Source organism: Neovison vison, chromosome 2 (genome assembly GCF_020171115.1).
Source record: "Neovison vison isolate M4711 chromosome 2, ASM_NN_V1, whole genome shotgun sequence".
NCBI lineage: Eukaryota > Metazoa > Chordata > Mammalia > Carnivora > Mustelidae > Neogale > Neogale vison.
In genome coordinates, this window is record NC_058092.1 from 61,912,371 (window position 1) to 61,932,293 (window position 19,923).

At 34.6% G+C, this 19,923-nt stretch overlaps 1 protein-coding gene across 1 annotated transcript in view; it reads right to left on the reverse strand.

The window, feature by feature from the left end:
- Window positions 1-5,592: 5,592 nt before the first annotated feature.
- Window positions 5,593-19,923, reverse strand: part of LRRIQ3 (leucine rich repeats and IQ motif containing 3) — a 178,367-nt gene continuing 164,036 nt past the window's right edge. The window contains exon 7 of the mRNA XM_044236435.1: window positions 5,593-5,763. Coding sequence (XP_044092370.1) covers window positions 5,607-5,763 — 157 coding nt within the window. The 3' untranslated portion in view covers window positions 5,593-5,606. The remainder of the gene's footprint in view (window positions 5,764-19,923) is intronic.

A 19,923-nucleotide genomic window follows, 5' to 3' on the forward strand; every position in this document is an offset into this window, starting at 1 on the left:
ATTTTTTTAATTTATCTATCTATCTATTTATTTATTTATTACCTAGAAGTGGAATTTCTGGATAATGTGCAAGTTCTATTTTTAATTTTTTGAGGAACCTCCATATTGTTCTCCATTCACACCAATTTCCATTCTCTCCAATATTGCACAAGGGTTCCTTTTCTTCAAGTGTTGGTCAGCACCTGTTATCTCTTACCTTTTTGATAATAATTATTCTACCAGGTATGAGGTGCTATCTCACTGCAGTTTTTATTTGCATTTCCCTACTGATTAGTGATATTAAATACCTCTTCATGTATCTGTTGGCCATTTGTATGTTTTTTTTTAAATACCTAGTTAAGTCCTTTGTCCATTTTAATCAGATTATAAGTATCCCCTGCTTTTGAAAAGTTTGTATTATGACACTTTGTTTTTATAAAAGACTTATATTTCATTACTGGTCTGTTTGGATTTTCTACATCATGATTCAGTCTTGATAAGTTTGTGTTTCTAGGAATATATACATTCATCTAGGTTGTCCAATTTGTTTGTTTATTATTATTCACACTACTGTTATTAACCTTTGTATTCCTGTACTTAGTTGTAAAGTCTCCTCTTTTACTTATAACTATTTTTTGAGACCTATTTTTTCCTTAGTAAGTGCCTAGCTAAAGGTTTGTCAATTTTGCCTTTGTAAAAAATCAACTCTTAGTTTCATTAATCTTTTCTGTTCTCCTATTCTCTATTTCATCTACTAATCCATATTCGTTCCTTTCTTCAACTAACTAGTTTATTCTTATTTTTCTAGTTCTTTGATATGTAACATTATGTCATTTGATTTTTTTTTAGTATTAGAGATATATAGCTATAACTTTTCCTCTTAGGGAAGCTTTGGTTTGTTACAGTTTGCTGTATTATATTTTCATTTTCACTTTTCTCAAGATCTTTGATTTTCCTTTTCTTTTATTTTCAATCCATTGGTTGCTTAGTTGTTTCTTGTTTAATTTCTGTGTATTTGTGAATTTTACTCCTCTTTTACTCTAAGATTTCTAATTTCATGCCATTGTGTTTGGAAAAGTTACTTAATATGGTTTCTGTCTTCTTGAATTTGTTGAGACATGTTTTGTGGCCTTTCATATGACCTACCCTGGACAATGTTCTATGTGCACCAGCGAAGAATGAGTATTCAGCTGCTGTTCAATGGAATGTTCTATCTAAATCTGCTGAATCTTTTTTATCTATAGTGTTGTTTAAATCTGCTGTTTCCTTATTGGTATTCTGTCTGGTGATTTTTCCATTGATGTGAATTGGATATTAAAGTCTTCTGCTATTATTGTTATTTATTTCTTCTTTCAGTTCTGTTAGTATTAACTTTATACATTTAAGTGCCCCAGCATTAGGTGAATAAATACAATCAGGGGTACGTGGGTGGCTCAGTCATTAAGCCTCTACCTTCGGGTCCTTGGATCAAGACCTGAATCTGGTTCCCTGCTCAGCTGGAGGCCTGCTTCTCTCTCTCTCACTCCCCCTGCTGTGTTCCCTCTCTTGCTATCTCCCTCTCTATCAAATAAATAAATAAAATTGTAAATAAATACTTACATTGGATCTTATATTTTATAGATCTAGGCATTCTATTTCTTGATTAGAGAATTTAATACATATACATTTAAAATAATTATTAACAGACAAGTCCTTATTATTGTCATTTTGTTAATTTTTTATTGACTGTTTGCAGTTCCTTACTTCTTCTCTTGCTGTCTTCCTTTTTAACTTCTTGTGGTGATATAGTTTGATTCCTTTATGTCAACCTTTCTTGTATCTACTACAGGTTTTTCCTTTGTGGTTACCATGAGGTTTACACAAAATATCTTATTTTTTTAAATTATATTTATTTATTTGACAGAGAGAGATCACAAGTAGGCAGAGAGGCAGGCAGAGAGAGAGAGAGAGGGAAGCAGGCTCCCTGCTAAGCAGAGAGCCCGATGCGGGACTCGATCCCAGGACCCTGAGATCATGACCTGAGCCGAAGGCAGTGGCTTAACCCACTGAGCCACCCAGGTGCCCCCACAAAATATCTTATAATTATAACATCTTATTTTTAAGCTGATAACAATCTACCTTTATTAGCATACAGAAACTCTACACTTTTAATTCTCTCTCCACTCACATTTTAGGTTATTGATGTGGTTTATATCTTTTTTATATTGTATATCTATTAACAAATTATTGTAGTTAATAATACATAGCCAAAATAATAGACTAATCAAATAATAGGCAGAAAACTTTTATCTGACAACATTTTTAGAGTCCCTTTCTAAGCTTGTCTTAATGTGATTACATGAATGAATGTATATTTGCATAATGGCGTCTTTTCTCCTGCTGTTATCCTGTCCCTCTGCCATTTCCCCCTCCATGGAATGACTTTTGTTAGCCTCTGCAATTCCCGGACTCACTCCTGTTGGCAGAAAAATAAGCAACTTTAGGAAAATTTTTCTTCAAAATATGATATAAATGTATCAAAAAGACACCAGGTAAATCTCAAGAGAATGAATCATTTCTCATTAGTTTATGAAATGTTTACTGCCTTTGTACATAAGTATCACTACCATGAACTGAGTGCTTTGTTTGTATATCTCATCTATGTCTCTCTTATGTCATAGCAGTGCAAAACTAGAAACTGTATGGCCCACAAATCCTACAATTTTACTAACTGGTACTTAGTGAGAAAGTTTGCTAACCCCTGGGATACACTATCAGTAGACCCGAGTTTCCATATTTATATTCTCAGTGTTAGTTTCCTCACTATCCAGGAAAGCCAAGAGCATATTTATTGGGATTTTGTAATGGCATCATCCTTACTTTGAGTACCAAGTTCTCTGTTGATTAAATCACTATTAACTGCTGGATTAATGTGGTCAGTTGTGTTACAAAAACCTTATCATAATTGAATTTCCTTTGGATCTATTAAGGAACACAATAGGTTTTCTTGATCACACTATAAGCCATGATTCAAGAACCTATGCTCTTTTTACTTTGTAGCTCAGTCATTTTTGGCATGTTTTCCAAGGTGGTGAAAGAAAAGAAAAAATCATGGAGGACAGTGCATGGTACATGCCTGTAGAGCCTGCAATCATTTTTACTCAGATTTCATTGGTCAAAATTCAGACCTGTGCCACAATTAACTGCACAAGGGAGGCTGAAAAATATAGATTAATCATGTCCTGAAGAAATAGGAAATAGGTTTGTTGAAAAGTCAGCCAGTCTCTGACACAGAGACCCTCTGCACCTAGAATTTATAGGGCTTCATATTTAATAAGATGTTGTACAGTAAAAGAAAAAAATAAAATGGGGCACCTAAGTGGCTCAGTAGGTTAAGCGTCTACCTTTGGCTCAGGTCATGAGCCCAGGTTCCTGAGATCGAGCCTTGTATCATGCTTCCTGCTCAGCAGAGAGTCTGCTTCTCCCTTTCCTTCTGCCTGCCACTCTGCCTACTTGTGCTATCTCTCTGTCAAATAAATTAATAAAATCTTTAAAAAAAAAAAAAGAAAGAAAAAATTTCTTCTACTGACGCAGAGAGCCCAATGCAGGACTCGATCCCAGGACCCCGGGATCATGACCTGAGCTGAAAGCAGAGTTTTTAACCCACTGAGCGTCCCAGGCACCCCTTTAACATATGATTTTAAAGGTACTTTAATGCCTTCCAAGTTTAGCACGCATTTGGAAATATAGGAGACATACTAAGTCTAAAGATAGAAGAGATACAGATTTTTGATTCTTCAAAACAGTAAGTGGCAGTAAGGTCATTAGATTGACCTGGGATAGAACTTAAATAGAAAAAGAGAGTTATAAACAAAAAAAGCATTGTGTGTAATATAATATCTGCCTTAGTACAAAGTAATAGAAACACAGAGATAAGTAAAATTTTTTTCCTTTAAGAAGCTAACAGTTGGGTAGACAGAAATAATCAAGGATGTTATTGATAACCTGTTATGTGATAAAGGTTATGAAAGATAAATAGTATAGCATAGGAGAATAAAGGAAGGTCAACAAGACTTAAGTATAGTTACTGATTCAATAAATAAATTATATCCAAATATATCAGGCAAAATTCTATTTCTTGATGATATCTGTCTCTCCTCAAAGCTTATATAAATAGATGACAATTCCTCCTATCGCTAAATAGAGAAGACTTCTGCCTTCATCACTAAACATTTACCTTTATGAAGTGCTTACTGTATAGAAGGCATTGTGTTGCTTTATGTGTTTTTTTCCCCTCAGTTAAGTTTCATAATAATACTATATGACATGTATTATTCTTCTCATTAAATTCTCCAAAGATATGGAGTGGAAAACTAGGATACCATAGAGATTATCTAACTTGTTATAGGAAACTATATCTGTCATGTTTTTTGCCACCTCACACTATCTCTCTTTGTTTTTTGAAGAATAATTAGAAATATCAGTATGAATTACTCAATTAGTTATTTGTAAAACAGCAAACTGAGAGCTGGTGACATGGAATTAAATAGACAGCTATTATTTTACCAAAATTAGGAAAACACTACAAACATTTTTTTAGCAGTCCAGCATAGAGGCATAACTGAATAACTGCTATTTCAAAATACTTGATTTTTGAAAATTTACCATAGACTAAGAAAATTAGAGAATTTTAAAAACAGACACTTAAAAACTTGCATATATAACTGATGAGTATAAGGAGAGATTTTGAGTGGCACTAGTTACACTGTATTAAGTGAGCATATCATAATAATAGACATTTATTTTTCTAGATAAATGAAAAAACTATTGAAAATTAACTTACACTTTACAAAGGAAACATATCGCCTTTATATCTTTCTTCTAATTTTACCATGACTGTGTATTAAATAGACTTAACATTAATATGTATACTATTTCTGTATACTTTATAATCACAATTATATAATTATATGTCTTCTGTCTTTCTCTACTCTCTTCCCCCAAATGTATGCAAAAGGCAAATACATCAAAAGTAAATATATAAAAATCTTATAATCACCAAGGAAGCCAAAAGTAATGTTTAATTTCTGGTTTATGTTTGACATTTTCTGAATTTTTATAAGGATATGAATCACTGATATAATGGTGAAGATTTTATTTTGAAATAAGAAACTCAGAAATTGTTTTAACAAAATAAATGGTAAATATAATTAAATATATGAAAGTATGTAAATAAACTAATCAAGGTACACAGTGTCTTAATAAAAGTCAGCAGCTGGGGCAAAAATTACTATGCTAAGATTGCCAGAGAAACTGACAATAGCTTTAGGGTAACTATCCTTGGGATATGAAGCAATACAATTAATGCCTTTGTATTATTTCCTGAAATAAATTAAATAAGTTTTAAATGTTCCTTGGACATCTGGAAATATAAGGAACCTTTTGGGGGTGTCAAGTTAACTTGATTCAAATTAAATTATGATCAACAAGAGAAACAGTTTAATTATTTGTTTATATTTTAGAAGATTTATATACAAATCCATCTTGTTACATAGAGTATTTCTTCTTTCATAGCATTATTTCAAAGTCCTTCAACTAAACATATTAGCCATAATTCAAAAGGACCACAGATGTAACCTGGCATTGGTTCATTTTGTCACTCCTCTGGGAACTTGAAAGATGAAATTCGTTTTCATAATTGCAGCTTTTGTTTTAGCATCTTCAAATCTTTCACAAGCTTTTTGAAAGGCAATCATATCAAAAACAAATTTTTCTTTACAGTGTTTTTTATATGTTTCTTGAGCCCTAAAAAGAAAAAAAAGTAAAGTAATAGAACGAGATACTTTTAAAAAACAAAAAGTGTAACAATCATTCAGATTATTAATGTAAGTAGATGCTTTTAAAACAGACATAGAAGCAGGAAAAAAATTAGAGCTTCACTTATTGCATAGAATTTTATTATATCAATAATACCTATAATTTATTTAATAAATAAATACCTATAATTTATTTAATAATATTTATATTATTTTTAATATTTCTAAGATTTCTATTGGTTGTAACAGAATTTTCATAAATCCTTGTTTAGATTCTCAACAAGGCATCTAAACCAGGCTATGCTAAGATTTTCGAGAATTTTGGGGGCTCCTGAATAGCTCAGTTGGTTAAGTGTCTGCCTTTGGCTCAGGTCATTAAACACAGGGGCCTGGGATTGAACCCTTCATCAGTATCCCTGTTCAGTGGGGAGTCTGCCTTTCTCTCTCCCTCTGTCCCTCCCTTCTGCTTGTGTGTGCATGTTCTCTCTCTCTCAAATAAGTAAAATCTTTTATTTTTTTAAAGACTGTATTTATTTATTTGACAGAGAGACTGAACATGCAGGAGGAGGGGCAGGCAAAGGGAGAAGGAGAAGCAGGCTCTCTTCTGAGCAAGGAGCCCAGACACTAGGGACTCCACTCCAGGACCCTGGTATCATGACCTGAGCAGAAGGCAGATACTTAACCAACTGAACCACCTAGGCATCCCTAAATAAAATCTTTTTAAAAAAAATTGCAAAACATTTATTTAAGCCTCACTATATCCAAGTTTTTTCTAGGATGCTGTTATGGACTGAACTGTGTTCCCACTTCCAACCCCCAAATTCATATTGAAGTCCCAAACTCCAGTACCTTAGAATTTTACTGTATTTGGAGATAGGGTCTTTAAGAGGTAATTAATTTTAAATGTTATCAGGCAGATGATATGAGTGGTGTCCTTATTAAAAAGATAAGGAGACGCTAAGGATATGAACACATAGAACAAACATCATATTACAACATAATGAGAAGGCAGCCAGGGAAAAAAGATCTCAAACCTGAGAAACCAAATTTGACATACCTTGATCTTGGACTTCTAGCCTTCAAAACTGTGAGAAAATAAATTTATGTTGTTTAAGCCACTCAGTCTGTGGTATTTTGCTATGGTAGCACCAGCAGACTAATATAGACTCTAAGTTGGGAAAAGGTGAATAAGGTTACCCTGTCAAAACTAGAAAATGTCCCGATCCTTACAGGACTTCACTCATTCATCCTCATTCATACATTAATTATGCATTATAATGCCCCTAGATTCTGGAACCATAAAGATAAATATGACATAAGTATGAGAGGTTTATAGAAAGTAGAGAAATAATACATAAATAATATTTTAGTGGTATAATTAAAGCACTATGTAACAATACAAGGAAGGCATAATGAAAAAATTAGTAAATATTATCTGAAGAAGGGGGTAAGGAAAGAAAAAAAAGACCAGATTTGAAATAATCCTTGAACTTAGTCTTGAAAGATGTGTATTTTTCAGGCAGAAAGTATAAGGGAAGAACATTTCACTCATGTATGTTTGTTGAAATAGCATGAACAACTAAAATAAAGGCAAGATAATAGCACAGCTTGGCATGCTCTAAGAAGTGACAACACTCTAATTTATGAGACAGTGGAACAGATAACTCTGAAGAAACAGACTTACAGCAGATCATAGAACTCTTCAGTTATATTTACATATATGGAGACAAGATGGTGGAGAAGTAGCAGGCTGAGACTACTTCAGGTAGAGCAGATCAGCTAGATAGCTTATCTAAAGATTGCAAACACCTACAAATCCAACGGGAGATCAAAGAGAAGAAGAACAGCAATTCTAGAAACAGAAAATCAACCACTTTCTGAAAGGTGGGACTGGCAGAGAAGTGAATCCAAAGCGAAGGGAAGATAGACTTGGGGGGGAAGGGCCGGCTCCCAGCAAGCTGCAGAACAATGGAGCACAAAATCAGGACTTTTAAAAGTATGTTCCGCTGAGGGACATCGCTCAGAGGCTAAACCGGAGTGAAGCCCACGTGGGGTCAGCATGGCCTCAGGTTCCGCAGGGTCACAGAAGGATCAGGGGTGTCTGAGTGTTGCAGAGCTGGCAGGTATTAGAATGGGGAATCCAGCTACAGAGACAGAGCCAAGGAATGACCTCTCAGCTCAGGGTAACCTTGAACAGGTCACAGCTGGGTGAGCTCGGAGCATGGCCAGAGGCAAGGGAGATGGGAGTAATTGGGCGCTATTCTCTGAGGGTGCACTGAGCAGTGGGGCCCTGAGCTCTTGGCTCCTCCGGGCTGGAGACTGGGAGGCCACCATTTTCATTCCCGTCCTCCGGAACTCTACGGAAAGCATTCAGGGAACAAAAGCTCCTGAAAGCAAACCCGAGCTCATTACTCAGCCTGGCCCCAGGTAAGGGTGGTGCAATTCTGCCTGGGGCAAAAACAATTGAGAAGCACTACAACAGGCCCTCCCCCCCAGAAGATCAATTAGAAATCCAGCTAGGACCAAGTTCACCTACCAAAGAGTGCAGTTCAATACCAAGGAGAGCAGCGGAATTCCAGAGGAGGAGAAAGCAAAGCACGGAACTCATGGCTTTCTCTCCATGATTCTTTAGTCTTGCAGTTAATTTAATTTTTTTTTCTTTTTCAATTTCTTTCTTCTGCTGCTAAATTTTTTAAACTTTCACCCTTTACTTTTCTAACGTTTTTTAACTAGTTTATCTAATATATATTTTTTTTTCTTCTTTTTTATAATTTTTCTTTCTTTGTTTTCTTTTTTTAATTGTTTTTTTTTTTTTTCCTGAACCTCTTTTTATCTCCTTTCTCCCCCCTGCCAAAATTTGGGATCTCTTCTGATTTGGTTAAAGTGATTTTTCCTGGGGTCTTTGCCACCCTTTTAGTATTTTACTTGCTCCTTCATATACTCCTATCTGGACAAAATGACAAGGTGGAAAAATTCACCACAAAAAAAAGAACAAGAGGCAGTACTGAAGGCTAGGGACCTAATCAATACAGACATTGGTAATATGTGAGATCTAGAGTTCAGAATGATGATTCTCAAGGTTCTAGCTGGGCTCGAAAAAGGCATGGAAGATATAAGAGAAACACACTTGGGAGATATAAAAGAACTTTCTGGAGAAAAAGGACTAAATTCTAACCAAGTTGAAATCAAAAAAGCTATTTATGAGGTGCAATAAAAAATGGAGGCTCTCACTGCTAGGATAAATGAGGCAGAAGAAAGAATTAGCAATATAGAAGACCAAATGACAGAGAATAAAGAAGCTGAGCAAAAGAGGGACAAACAGCTACTGGACCGTGAGGGGAGAATTCGAGAATAAGTAACACCATAAGATGAAATAACATTAGAATAATTGGGATTCCAGAAGAAGAAGAAAGAGAGATGGGACCAGAAGGTATAGTGGAGAGAATTTCCCTAATATAGCAAAGGGAACAAGTGTCAAAATCCAGGAGGTGCAGAGAACCCCCCTCAAAATCAATAAGAATAGGTCCACACCCCATCACCTAATAGTAAAATTTATAAGTCTTAGTGACAAAGAGAAAATACTGAAAGCAGCCCGGGGAAAGAATTCTGTAACATAAAACGGCAAAAATATTAGATTGGCAGCAGAGTTATCCACAGAGACCTGGGAGGCCAGAAAGAGCTGGCATGATATATTTAGAGCACTAAACGAGAAAAACATGCAGCCAAGAATACTGTATCCAGCTAGGCTATCATTGAAAATAGAAGGAGAGATAAAAAGCTTCCAGGACAAACAAACACTGAAAGAATTTGCAAACAACAAACCAGCTCTGCAGGAAATATTGAAAGGTGTCCTCTAAGCAAAGAGAGACCCTAAAAGTAGTAGATCAGAAAGGACAGGGACAATATACAGGAACAGTCAGTCACCTTACAGGCAATACAATGGCACTAAATTCATACCTCTCAATAGTTACCCTGAATGTCAATGGGCTACATGCCCCAATCAAAAGACACAGGGTATCAGAATGGATAAAAAAACAAAACCCAGCTATATGTTGCCTACAAGAAACTCATTTTAGACGTGAAGACACCTCCAGATTTAAAGTGAGGGGGTGGAAATGAATTTACCATGCTAATGGACATCGAAGAAAGCAGGAGTGGCAATCCTTATTATCAGGTCAATTAGATTTTAAGCCAAAGACTATAATAAGAGATGAGGAAGGACACTATATCATACTCAAAGGATCTGTCCAACAAGAAGATCTAACAATTTTAAATATCTATGCCCCTAACGTGGGAGCAGCCAACTATATAAACCAATTAATAACAAAATCAAAGAAACACATCAACAATAATAGAATAATAGTAGGGGACTTTAACACTCCCCTCACTGAAATGGACAGATCATCCAAGCAAAAGATCAACAAGGAAATAAAGGCCTTAAATGGCACATGGACCAGACGGACATCGCAGATATATTCAGAACATTTCATCCCAAAAAACAGAATACACATTCTTCTCTAGTGCACATGGAACATTCTCCAGAATAGATCACATCCTCAGTCCTAAATCAGGTCTCAGCTGGTATCAAAAGATTGGGATCATTCCTTGCATATTTTCAGACCACAATGCTCTGAAGCTAGAACTCAATCACAGGAGGAAATTTGGAAAGAACCCAAATACATGGAGACTAAACAGCATCCTTCTAAAGAATGAATGGGTCAACCAGGAAATTAAAGAAAAATTGAAAAAATTCATGGAAACAAATGATAATGAAAACACAATGGTTCAAAATCTGTGGGACACAACAAAGGCAGTCCTGAGAGGAAAATATACAGTGGTACGAGCCTTTCTCAAGAAACAAGGAGGTCTCAAGTACACAACCTAACCCTACATCTAAAGGAGCTGGAGAAAGAACAAGAAAGAAACTCTAAACCCAGAAGGAGAAGAGAAATCATAAAGATGAGAGCAGAAATCAATGAAATATAAACCAAAAAAAACCAATAGAACAAATCAACGAAACTAGGAACTTGTTCTTTGAAAGAATTAATAAGATTGATAAACCCCTAGCCAGACTTATCAAAAACAAAAGAGAAAGGACCCAAATAAATAAAATCATGAATGAAAGAGGAGAGATCACAACTAACACCAAAGAAATACAAACAATTATAAGAACATACTATGAGCAACTTTATGCCAACAAATTTGACAATCCGGAAGAAATGGATGCATTCCTAGAGACATATAAACTACCACAACTGAACCAGGAAGAAATAGAAAACCTGAACAGACCCATAACCAGTAAGGAGATTGAAAGAATCATCAAAAATCTCCAAACAAACAAAAGCCCAGGGCCAGACAACTTCCCAGGGGAATTCTACCAAACATTTGAAGAAGAACTAATCCCTATTCTCCTGAAACTGTTCCAAAAAATAGAAATGGAAGGAAAACTTCCAAACTCATTTCATGAGGCCAGCATCACCTTGATCCCAAAACCAGACAAGAATCCCATCAAAAAAAGAGAATTACAGACCAATATTCTTGATGAACACAGATGCAAAAATTCTCACCAAAATACTAGCCAATAGGATTCAACAGTACATTAAAAGGATTATTCACCATGACCAAGTGGGATTTATTCCAGGGCTGCAAGGTTGGTTCAACATCTGCAAATCAATCAATGTGATACAACACATTAATAAAAGAAATAACAAGAACCATATGATACTCTCAATAGATGCTGAAAAAGCATTTGACAAAGTACAGCATCCCTTTCTGATCCAATTCTTCAAAGTGTAGGAATAGAGGGCACATACCTCAATATTATCAAAGCCATTTATGAAAAACCCACCGCAAATATTCTCAGTGGAGAAAAACTGACAGCTTTTCTGCTAAGGTCAGGAACACGGCAAGGATGTCCATTATCACCACTGCTATTCAACATAGTACTAGAAGTCCTAGCCTCAGCAATCAGACAACAAAAGGAAATTAAAGGCATCCAAATCAGCAAAGAAGAAGTCAAACTATCACTCTTCACAGATGATATGATACTATATGTGGAAAACCCAAAAGACTCCACTCCAATACTGCTAGAACTTGTACAGAAATTCAGTAAAGTGTCAGGATATAAAATCAATGCACAGAAATCCATTGCATTTCTCTACACCAACAACAAGACAGAAGAAAGAGAAATTAAGGAGTCAATCCCATTTACAATTGTACCCAAAACGATAAGATACCTAGGAATAAACCTAACCAAAGAGGCTAAGAATCTATACTCAGAAAACTATAAAGTACTCATAAAAGTAATTGAGGAAGATACAAAGAAATGGAAAAATATTCCATGCTCTTGGATTGGAAGAACAAATATTTTGAAAATGTCTAAGCTACCTAAAGCACTCTACACATTTAATGCAATTCCTATCAAAATACCATCCATTTTTTTCAAATAGATGGAACAAATAGTCCTAAAATTTATATGGAACCAGAAAAGACCTCAAAAATATTGAAAAAGAAAGCCAAAGTTGGTGGCATCACAATTCCGGACTTCAAGCTCTATTACAAAGCTGTCATCATCAAAACAGCACAAAAACAGACACATAGACCAATGGAAAAGAATAGAGAGCCCAGAAATAGACCCTCAACTCTATGGTCAACTAATCTTCAACAAAGCAGGAAAGAATGTCCAATGGAAAAAAGATAGCCTCTTCAATAAATGGTGTTGGGAAAGTTGGACAGCCAGATGCAGAGAAATGAAATTGGACCATTTCCTTACACCACACACGAAAACAGACTCAAAATGGATGAAGGACCTCAATGTGAGAAAGGAATCCAGCAAAATCCTTGAGGAGAATAACTGGCAGCAACCTCTTCAACCTCAGCCACAGCAAATTCTTCCTAGGAACATCGCCAAAGGCAAGGGAAGCAAGGGCAAAAATGAACTATTGGCATTTCATCAAGATCAAAATCTTTTGCACAGAAAAGGAAGAGTTAACAAAACCAAAAGACAACTGACAGAATGGGAGAAGATATTTGCAAATGACATATCAGATAAAGGGCTATAAAGTGTCCAAAATCTATAAAGAACTTAACAAACTCAACACCCAAAGAACAAATAATCCAATCAAGAAATGGGCAGAAGACAGGAACAGACATTTCTGCAAAGAAGACATCCAGATGGCCAACAGACACATGAAAAAGTGCTCCCCGTCACTCGGCATCAGGGAAATACAAATCAAAACCACAATGAGATATCACCTCACACCAGTCAGAATGGCTAAAATTAACAAGTCAGGAAATGACAGATGCTGGTGAGGATGCAGAGAAAGGGCAACGCTCCTACACTGTTGGTGAGAATGCAAGCTGGTGCAACCACTCTGTAAAACAGCTTGAGGGTTCCTCAAAATGTTGAAAATAGAACTACCCTATGACTCAGCAATTGCACTACTGGGTATTTACCCTAAAGATACAAATGTAGTGATCCTAAGGGGCATGTGTACCCAAACGTTTATAGCAGCAATGTCTACAATAGCCAAACTATGGAAAGAACCTAGATGTCCATCAACAGATGAATGGATAAAGATGATGTGGTATATATACATAATGGAATACTATGTAGCCATCAAAAGAAATCAAATCTTGCCATTTGTGACAATTTGGATGGAACTAGAGGGTATCATGCTTAGTGAAATAAGTCAATTGGAGAAGGACAACTATCATATGATCTCCCTGATATGAGCAAGTGGAGATGCAATATGGGGGGTTAAGGGGGTAGGAGAAGAATAAATGAAACAAGATGGGATTGGGAGGGAGACAAACCATAATTGACTCTTAATCTCACAAAACAAATTGAGGGTTGCTGGGGGGAGGGGGTTGGAAGAAGGGGGGTGGGGTTATGGACATTGGGGAGGGTATGTGCTATGGTGAAAGCTGTGAAGTGTGTAAACCTGGCGATTCACAGACCTGTACCCCTGGGAATAAAATATATTATATGTTTATAAAAAAAATTATATTTACATATACTCAGAAATCTGCATTTAGGGAGTAGAAGAAAGGCCAAATTTGGAAAGTCTGCAACTTACTGACTATGTGATTTTAGACAAGTTATTTCAGTTTTCTTTACTTCATTTTCTTCATTTATAAAAAGGGGATAATCCAACTCATGAGGTTCAGTAAAATACTAAATGAGTTAATACATTTAAAATCCTTAGAACAGTGCCTGACATTTAATAATTCATTTTACTGGATGGATAATAATGGTATTCATCAGGATAGGAAGCAGCCAGATGAAAAGAAATATCAGAATTCTCTTTTGGTAATATTGTGTTTAAGGAGCCTGGCTGTCCATGTGGTAATGCTCCCATAGTTGACCAGAGAGAAGCAATGGTTAATGGATAAGAGAAAATGTAGTAAAGACATTCTGCTTGGGGTTGAGATGCAGGTCTGCAACTTACTGTGAGATGCGGGACACATTATTTAAACTCTGTCTGAATCATTTTCTTTATCTTTAAGAAGTGATAGTCTAACTTATAGGATTTAGTAAGAACTAAATAGCCAATACATATAAAGCCTTTAGAATGCCTGACATTTAATAATCATTCAATGAAAATTAGCTATTAACTATTTTGAATCTGGATTTCTAGAGAGTAGCTATATCTGGACATGTAGCAGAGTAGAAGTCATGGCAAAAGGGACTTCGCACATGTAACTAATAGTATTAACTCAGTCTAAAAAATGTATTTAAATAAACATCATACAGATAACAATTATAAACTCTGGACTAAATGTAAAAAACAAACAAACAAAAGAACACAATGAAAACAAAAAAAAAACTAAACTATTAAAAAGTACTGAAGAGTGAGAAATAACATCTATTATATTTATATACGCCAGGGTCAGATAATTATAAAATAAAACTAAGAAATAATTCCATTTACAATAGCATCAAAAAAATAAAAACAAATACTTAGGTATACATTTAACAAAAGATATACAAGACTTATGAGTAAAAATTATTATTTTTAATTAACTACTTTTGAAAAATTAAAGAAGGTCTAAATTAATGGAAAGTTCCACCATTTCAAGGACTGGGAGACAGTATTATCTAGATGTTAATTATCCCCAAATTTATTTATATATGCAATGCAACCCCAATGAATATGCTAAGAGTCTTTTTGGTAGAAATTAACTTTTAAATTTGTTTTACATTTATAGAAGATCAAATTTAGATTAAGATTATATTAAGATATAAGATTAAGATGAATAAATATTAAACTTAGGTATTTTGAATTTATTAAAATTTCAATTCTATGTCAATGCAAAGGTCTGATATTAACCAAAGCAATCTTGGGAAAGGAAGAACAAAGTTAAAGTTTATATTTTCTTATTGCTGTGTAACACATTACTGTAAAGGTATTGGCTTGTAAGAACAACCACTTTATTATTTCACAGTTTTCATGGGTCAAAAATCCAGGCACAGCATGGATTAGCTAGCTGGGTTTATTGCTTTGGTTCTCACAAGGCTGAAATCAAGACGTCAGCCGGTGTTGTGGTTCTTCTTTCTTTCTTTTTCTTTTTTTTTTTTTTTTAAGACTTATTTATTCATTTTAGAGAGAGAGTGCACAGAGGAGCAGAGAGAAACATTAGCAGACTCCTCACAGAGTTGGGAGTTTGATGCAGGCTCAGTATCAAGACCCAGATACCATGACCTGAGCCAAAACCACAAGTCAGTCACTCAAATGACTGTGCCACCCATGGGCCCCACGGCTGTGATTCTCATCCAGGATGTGAGGTCCTGTTTCCCAGATTCTTGGTTGTTGTCAGAATTCATCTCCTTCTCATTCTTTCCACATTGTCTCTTTCATCTTTAAGGCAGCCATGTCATATCGAATCCTCCTACTTTGAATTTCTCTGCCTTTCTTTTCTATTACTACATGTAAAGCCTCATGTGATGCATTGGGCCTGCCTGGATAATCCAAGATAATTTCTCTATTTTAAGATCCATGAATTAGTACCGTTAATTACATGTTCAGAGTTCTTATTGCCATGTATGTACTGTTACGGATAAGAGGAGAAAGAGTAACCAACTGAGGGAGAAGCTAAAGTTGGAGGCCATACAATTAATATTAGTGTAAATTTACAGGCTAGTGATTTCTTGTAGTCATTTTAACCTGAACACAAGGCATAGAGATAGTTGGACTATTCCAAGGTAGGAGCTGGGGTTGTTAGCATTGTGGAGGCAATGAAAGGAAAGGACTTCAGAGACACTGAATGAAATGGAGAAAAGAATAACTGATATGAAGAATCCTGGAAGACATAGTAGAAATGAAAAGAAAAGAAACATTCAAGGAAGTTTATTTGAGGCTCGAGTGTCATAATATATTTGAATAATTCATGTGGCGAAATAAAAGATAAGAATTGAAAAGATAAAATATGTTATTCAAAAATAAGTATACAAGGATTTAAGATTTACGAGGTAGGGCAGTTCCAAGTGATGAGAAATTCTTTATGTGTCTATGAAAATGAGTTTAAAGGTTGTTGAGATCCAAAAATATTAGGCAATTGGGAGGGTTGTTCTTATGAATTTGGAAGTTCACTGTGATTACAGCTGAAATTGGATGGAGAAGAGCTTTATAAATCAGGATATAAACACCACAGTAAATGAAGAGAGTAGTCTAGGAGGTAAGGTGATGACCAAACTAAGGGCAAGCAGAAGATGATGTAATTAGATAAAATGCCGTATGTGCCAGATTTTCCCTGCTAATTGATACTTTATTGCAAAACGGACACCCTGCTGTTCTGCCCTGAGAACTTTCATCAGAGTATGAATAAGAATATTTTGGAAATTTCATGACCAGCTTTTACCTGAGATATATTTTTTTTCTCATTTCAAAGTCTCTTTTTTAATTCAGTCTTAAATACCCTTGCAGGTAGTTTATCAACTTTCTAAACTAGAGCTTTATGGTTCCTCTTTCTTTTTTCATGCTTCCTCATTCCACAGCAGGATCAGGAACTAAATTCTCAGTAATGACTTCCCTAGCTATTGAGATTCATCAGAATGCTTTTAGGTCAAGTGTTTGATACATTAATGAAGAATCAACCAGGAGAAAAAGAACTGAAAAATTGCTGAGGTCTCCGGCCAGACTTTACTTTTTTGACTCACTGCTCTCTTCTGCATGTTGATACAAAATCTTTACTTAAAAAACACTTATAATAAAACTCAGTAATGTCTTTTAGGACATGTTAACTACATAGCCAGAATATTGCCTTATTCCTGTGTGTTTTCAAGGAGATGGATAATGTCTTTGCAACAGCTTGTGAGAGAAGATAATTCAGTTAAGATACATTAGGAAACTCATTTGACTCTGTATCCTCTACAAATTAATGATGGCCAGGCATTCAATTTGCTGTGATAAAACTAAGCTGATTGAATTCCTCTAACATTGATTTGCACTAGATTTGTATTTTGATATACTAGACTAGCTTTCATTCTCTTTTCCAAAATATATACTAAATTCTAGAAAAATTATTTCCAAAAACCATACACACATACACACACACAGTATACACACAGTATTCCTTAATAGGAAGATGTTTTTAAATTTTGGCGGAGAAATATATAAAATATTTTCATACTTAAAAAGATATTATATAAAGAATTTGAGTAAATAGTTTAAAAATTGCTTTTAACTAGGAAAAGGCAAATGCTTTCTTATTACTTTATGCTCTTTTCTAGTACAAACTACATTCTAGTGATAACATTTAAAATTATAAATGATTTATTTTATACTTCAAAGTTGTACCTTTTAATCCACTTCACCTATTTCACCCATCGCCCTACCCACTTCCCCTCGGGCATAGAGAGATGAAAAGTATAGTATCAGGAATATAAGCAATACTATTGTAATAATGTTGTATGGTGACAGACGGTTAACTACACTTACGGTGGTAAGCACTCCGTAATGCATAGCATTGTCAAATCATTATGTTGTATACCTGAAATTAATGTAATACTATATGTAAACTATACTTCAGCAATCAGTTTTTAAAAATGTAGATGAAATAAGCAGCAATATGGGTCGCTAAGTATTTCTAAGCAAGCCTTATGCATATGTACTTACACTGTTTGGATAGTTAAAAATGTCACCAGGATAAAACCGTGACTTGATAAGCTCCAATCTAATATCAGACAAAATTGTGTAAAAGACTTTGAAAGAGTAAAAAACGAGTACTGGGATCCTTTCTAGTGCACCCTTCACAGTTATCTGTGTCTTTCAATCTCATTGATCTATTCTACAACACTATATAAGTTTAAGAAAGCTATGAGTAATACAAATGATTCTTGTCTATAAAAGTATAAGCGAATTTAGTCCAGTGGAATTATAATTATCACTGGTGGATAATGACTAAATTTATTTTGGCATTCCTGATTGCCTTTATATATACATGCTCCTAGAATTGTCATTTGAACTGGCTAAAACATTTTATTGGTTCCTTAATTAGTTAAATAAAATCTTTGATGTGTTCATTTTATAGTGTGAGTTACAGTTTATGCTCTAAAAAATATCCTTTGTAAAGAAGTTTTAGTATATATACAATGGAATATCATTTATACATAAAAAGAGGGAAATTGTGCTATTTGCAACAACATGGATGGACCTTGAAGGCACTATACTAAGTGAAATAAGTTAGACAGAAAGACAAATATTATATGATCCCACCTATGTATGGAATCTAAACAAACTGAACTTACAGATAACAGAGAACAGATTGGTGCTTGCCTGAGGTGAGGGATAAAGAGTAGGTAAAATGGGTAAGGAGGTCAAAAGACACAAAGTTCCAGTTATAAAATAAGCCATGGGATGTAATATATATCATGGTGACTATAGTTAATAACTGTATTGTGTAGTTAAAATTTGCTGAGAGACTAAATCTCAAAAGTCCTCATCACAAGGAAAACAATTGTAATTATGTGTGGTAACAGATGTTAACTAGGCTTATTATAATCATTTTACCATATACAGAACTATTAAAACATTATGTTGTACACTTGAAACTAATATAATGGTATATGTCAATTATACTCTCCATAAAAAAAATCCTTTGACAACTAATACAGTTTAAATTTATTAAATATAGCTTAATATATTTTGAGTCAATATTAATTTCAGAGTCTTTGCACTAAGTTTAGTTTAAAATTTAAAAATCATCATGAAACAATTTTTTAAAAATTTTGAATTTGTTTGAGAGAGCTTTGTCCCAAGTGTATTCTGAGGATTAGCATTCTGAGACATTTCTTGAAATAAAGGTTCTGTGGTAAAATGCATGTTTAAAATAAGTTTTATTTTTTTAAGAAGGATTCCTAATGGTCTTTACCATGTGACTGTCCACTGAAATTACAGTCCCTTTCTAAGCTAATTTAATGTTTCTTAAGCAACTGCACTTTCAATCATCCCTCTTCAAAAATCTCTGCTATGAGTAGAGCAATATTCACTACCTCCTTCCTCTCCCCTCCATGTTACCTATTCTGAACTCTTCAATTTTGCTCATCCACTTTGCCAATTATGATTTCCCCCAGTACTTTGCTTTTCCAAATTCAAATTGACAACTGTAATTTCCCACTTCTATTTTTTGTAATGATTCAAGTATATGCTTATACCTGCCACTGAACAGTGAGTTCTTAAAGGATCAAGAATATGTTATTAATTTTTATATGGGGGTGTTGGGGAGAATTGAAGTGAATTAACACTTTGATATTTAGTTATGCTTTCTCTTTGAAGGTATCCTAGATTACTCTCATTTATTTATTACCTACCATTTAACTAGAAATTTTAATTTTGTCTTGAAGTTCTTATGTCTGTATTATTATTTAACTCTGGTAGTCTTATTGCCAGGTGACTTATCTCCCACCTAGATTTTCAGTTTATTGGTGTCAAATAATCTTTATGTCCCCATATCACTTTGACATCTTCAATAGCTGAAAATGAATTACCATTTAAATGATTTGAATGGAAGGTGTTCCCTAGTAGAAATGTCAATGATCACAGAGAGATAGAAAAAAAAAAAGTGTAGGAAAAATTTACTATCATAAAATAAGCACTTATTTTAAGATAGATACCTATTCTAATAATTAGTGAAGCTATTTTCAAAATTT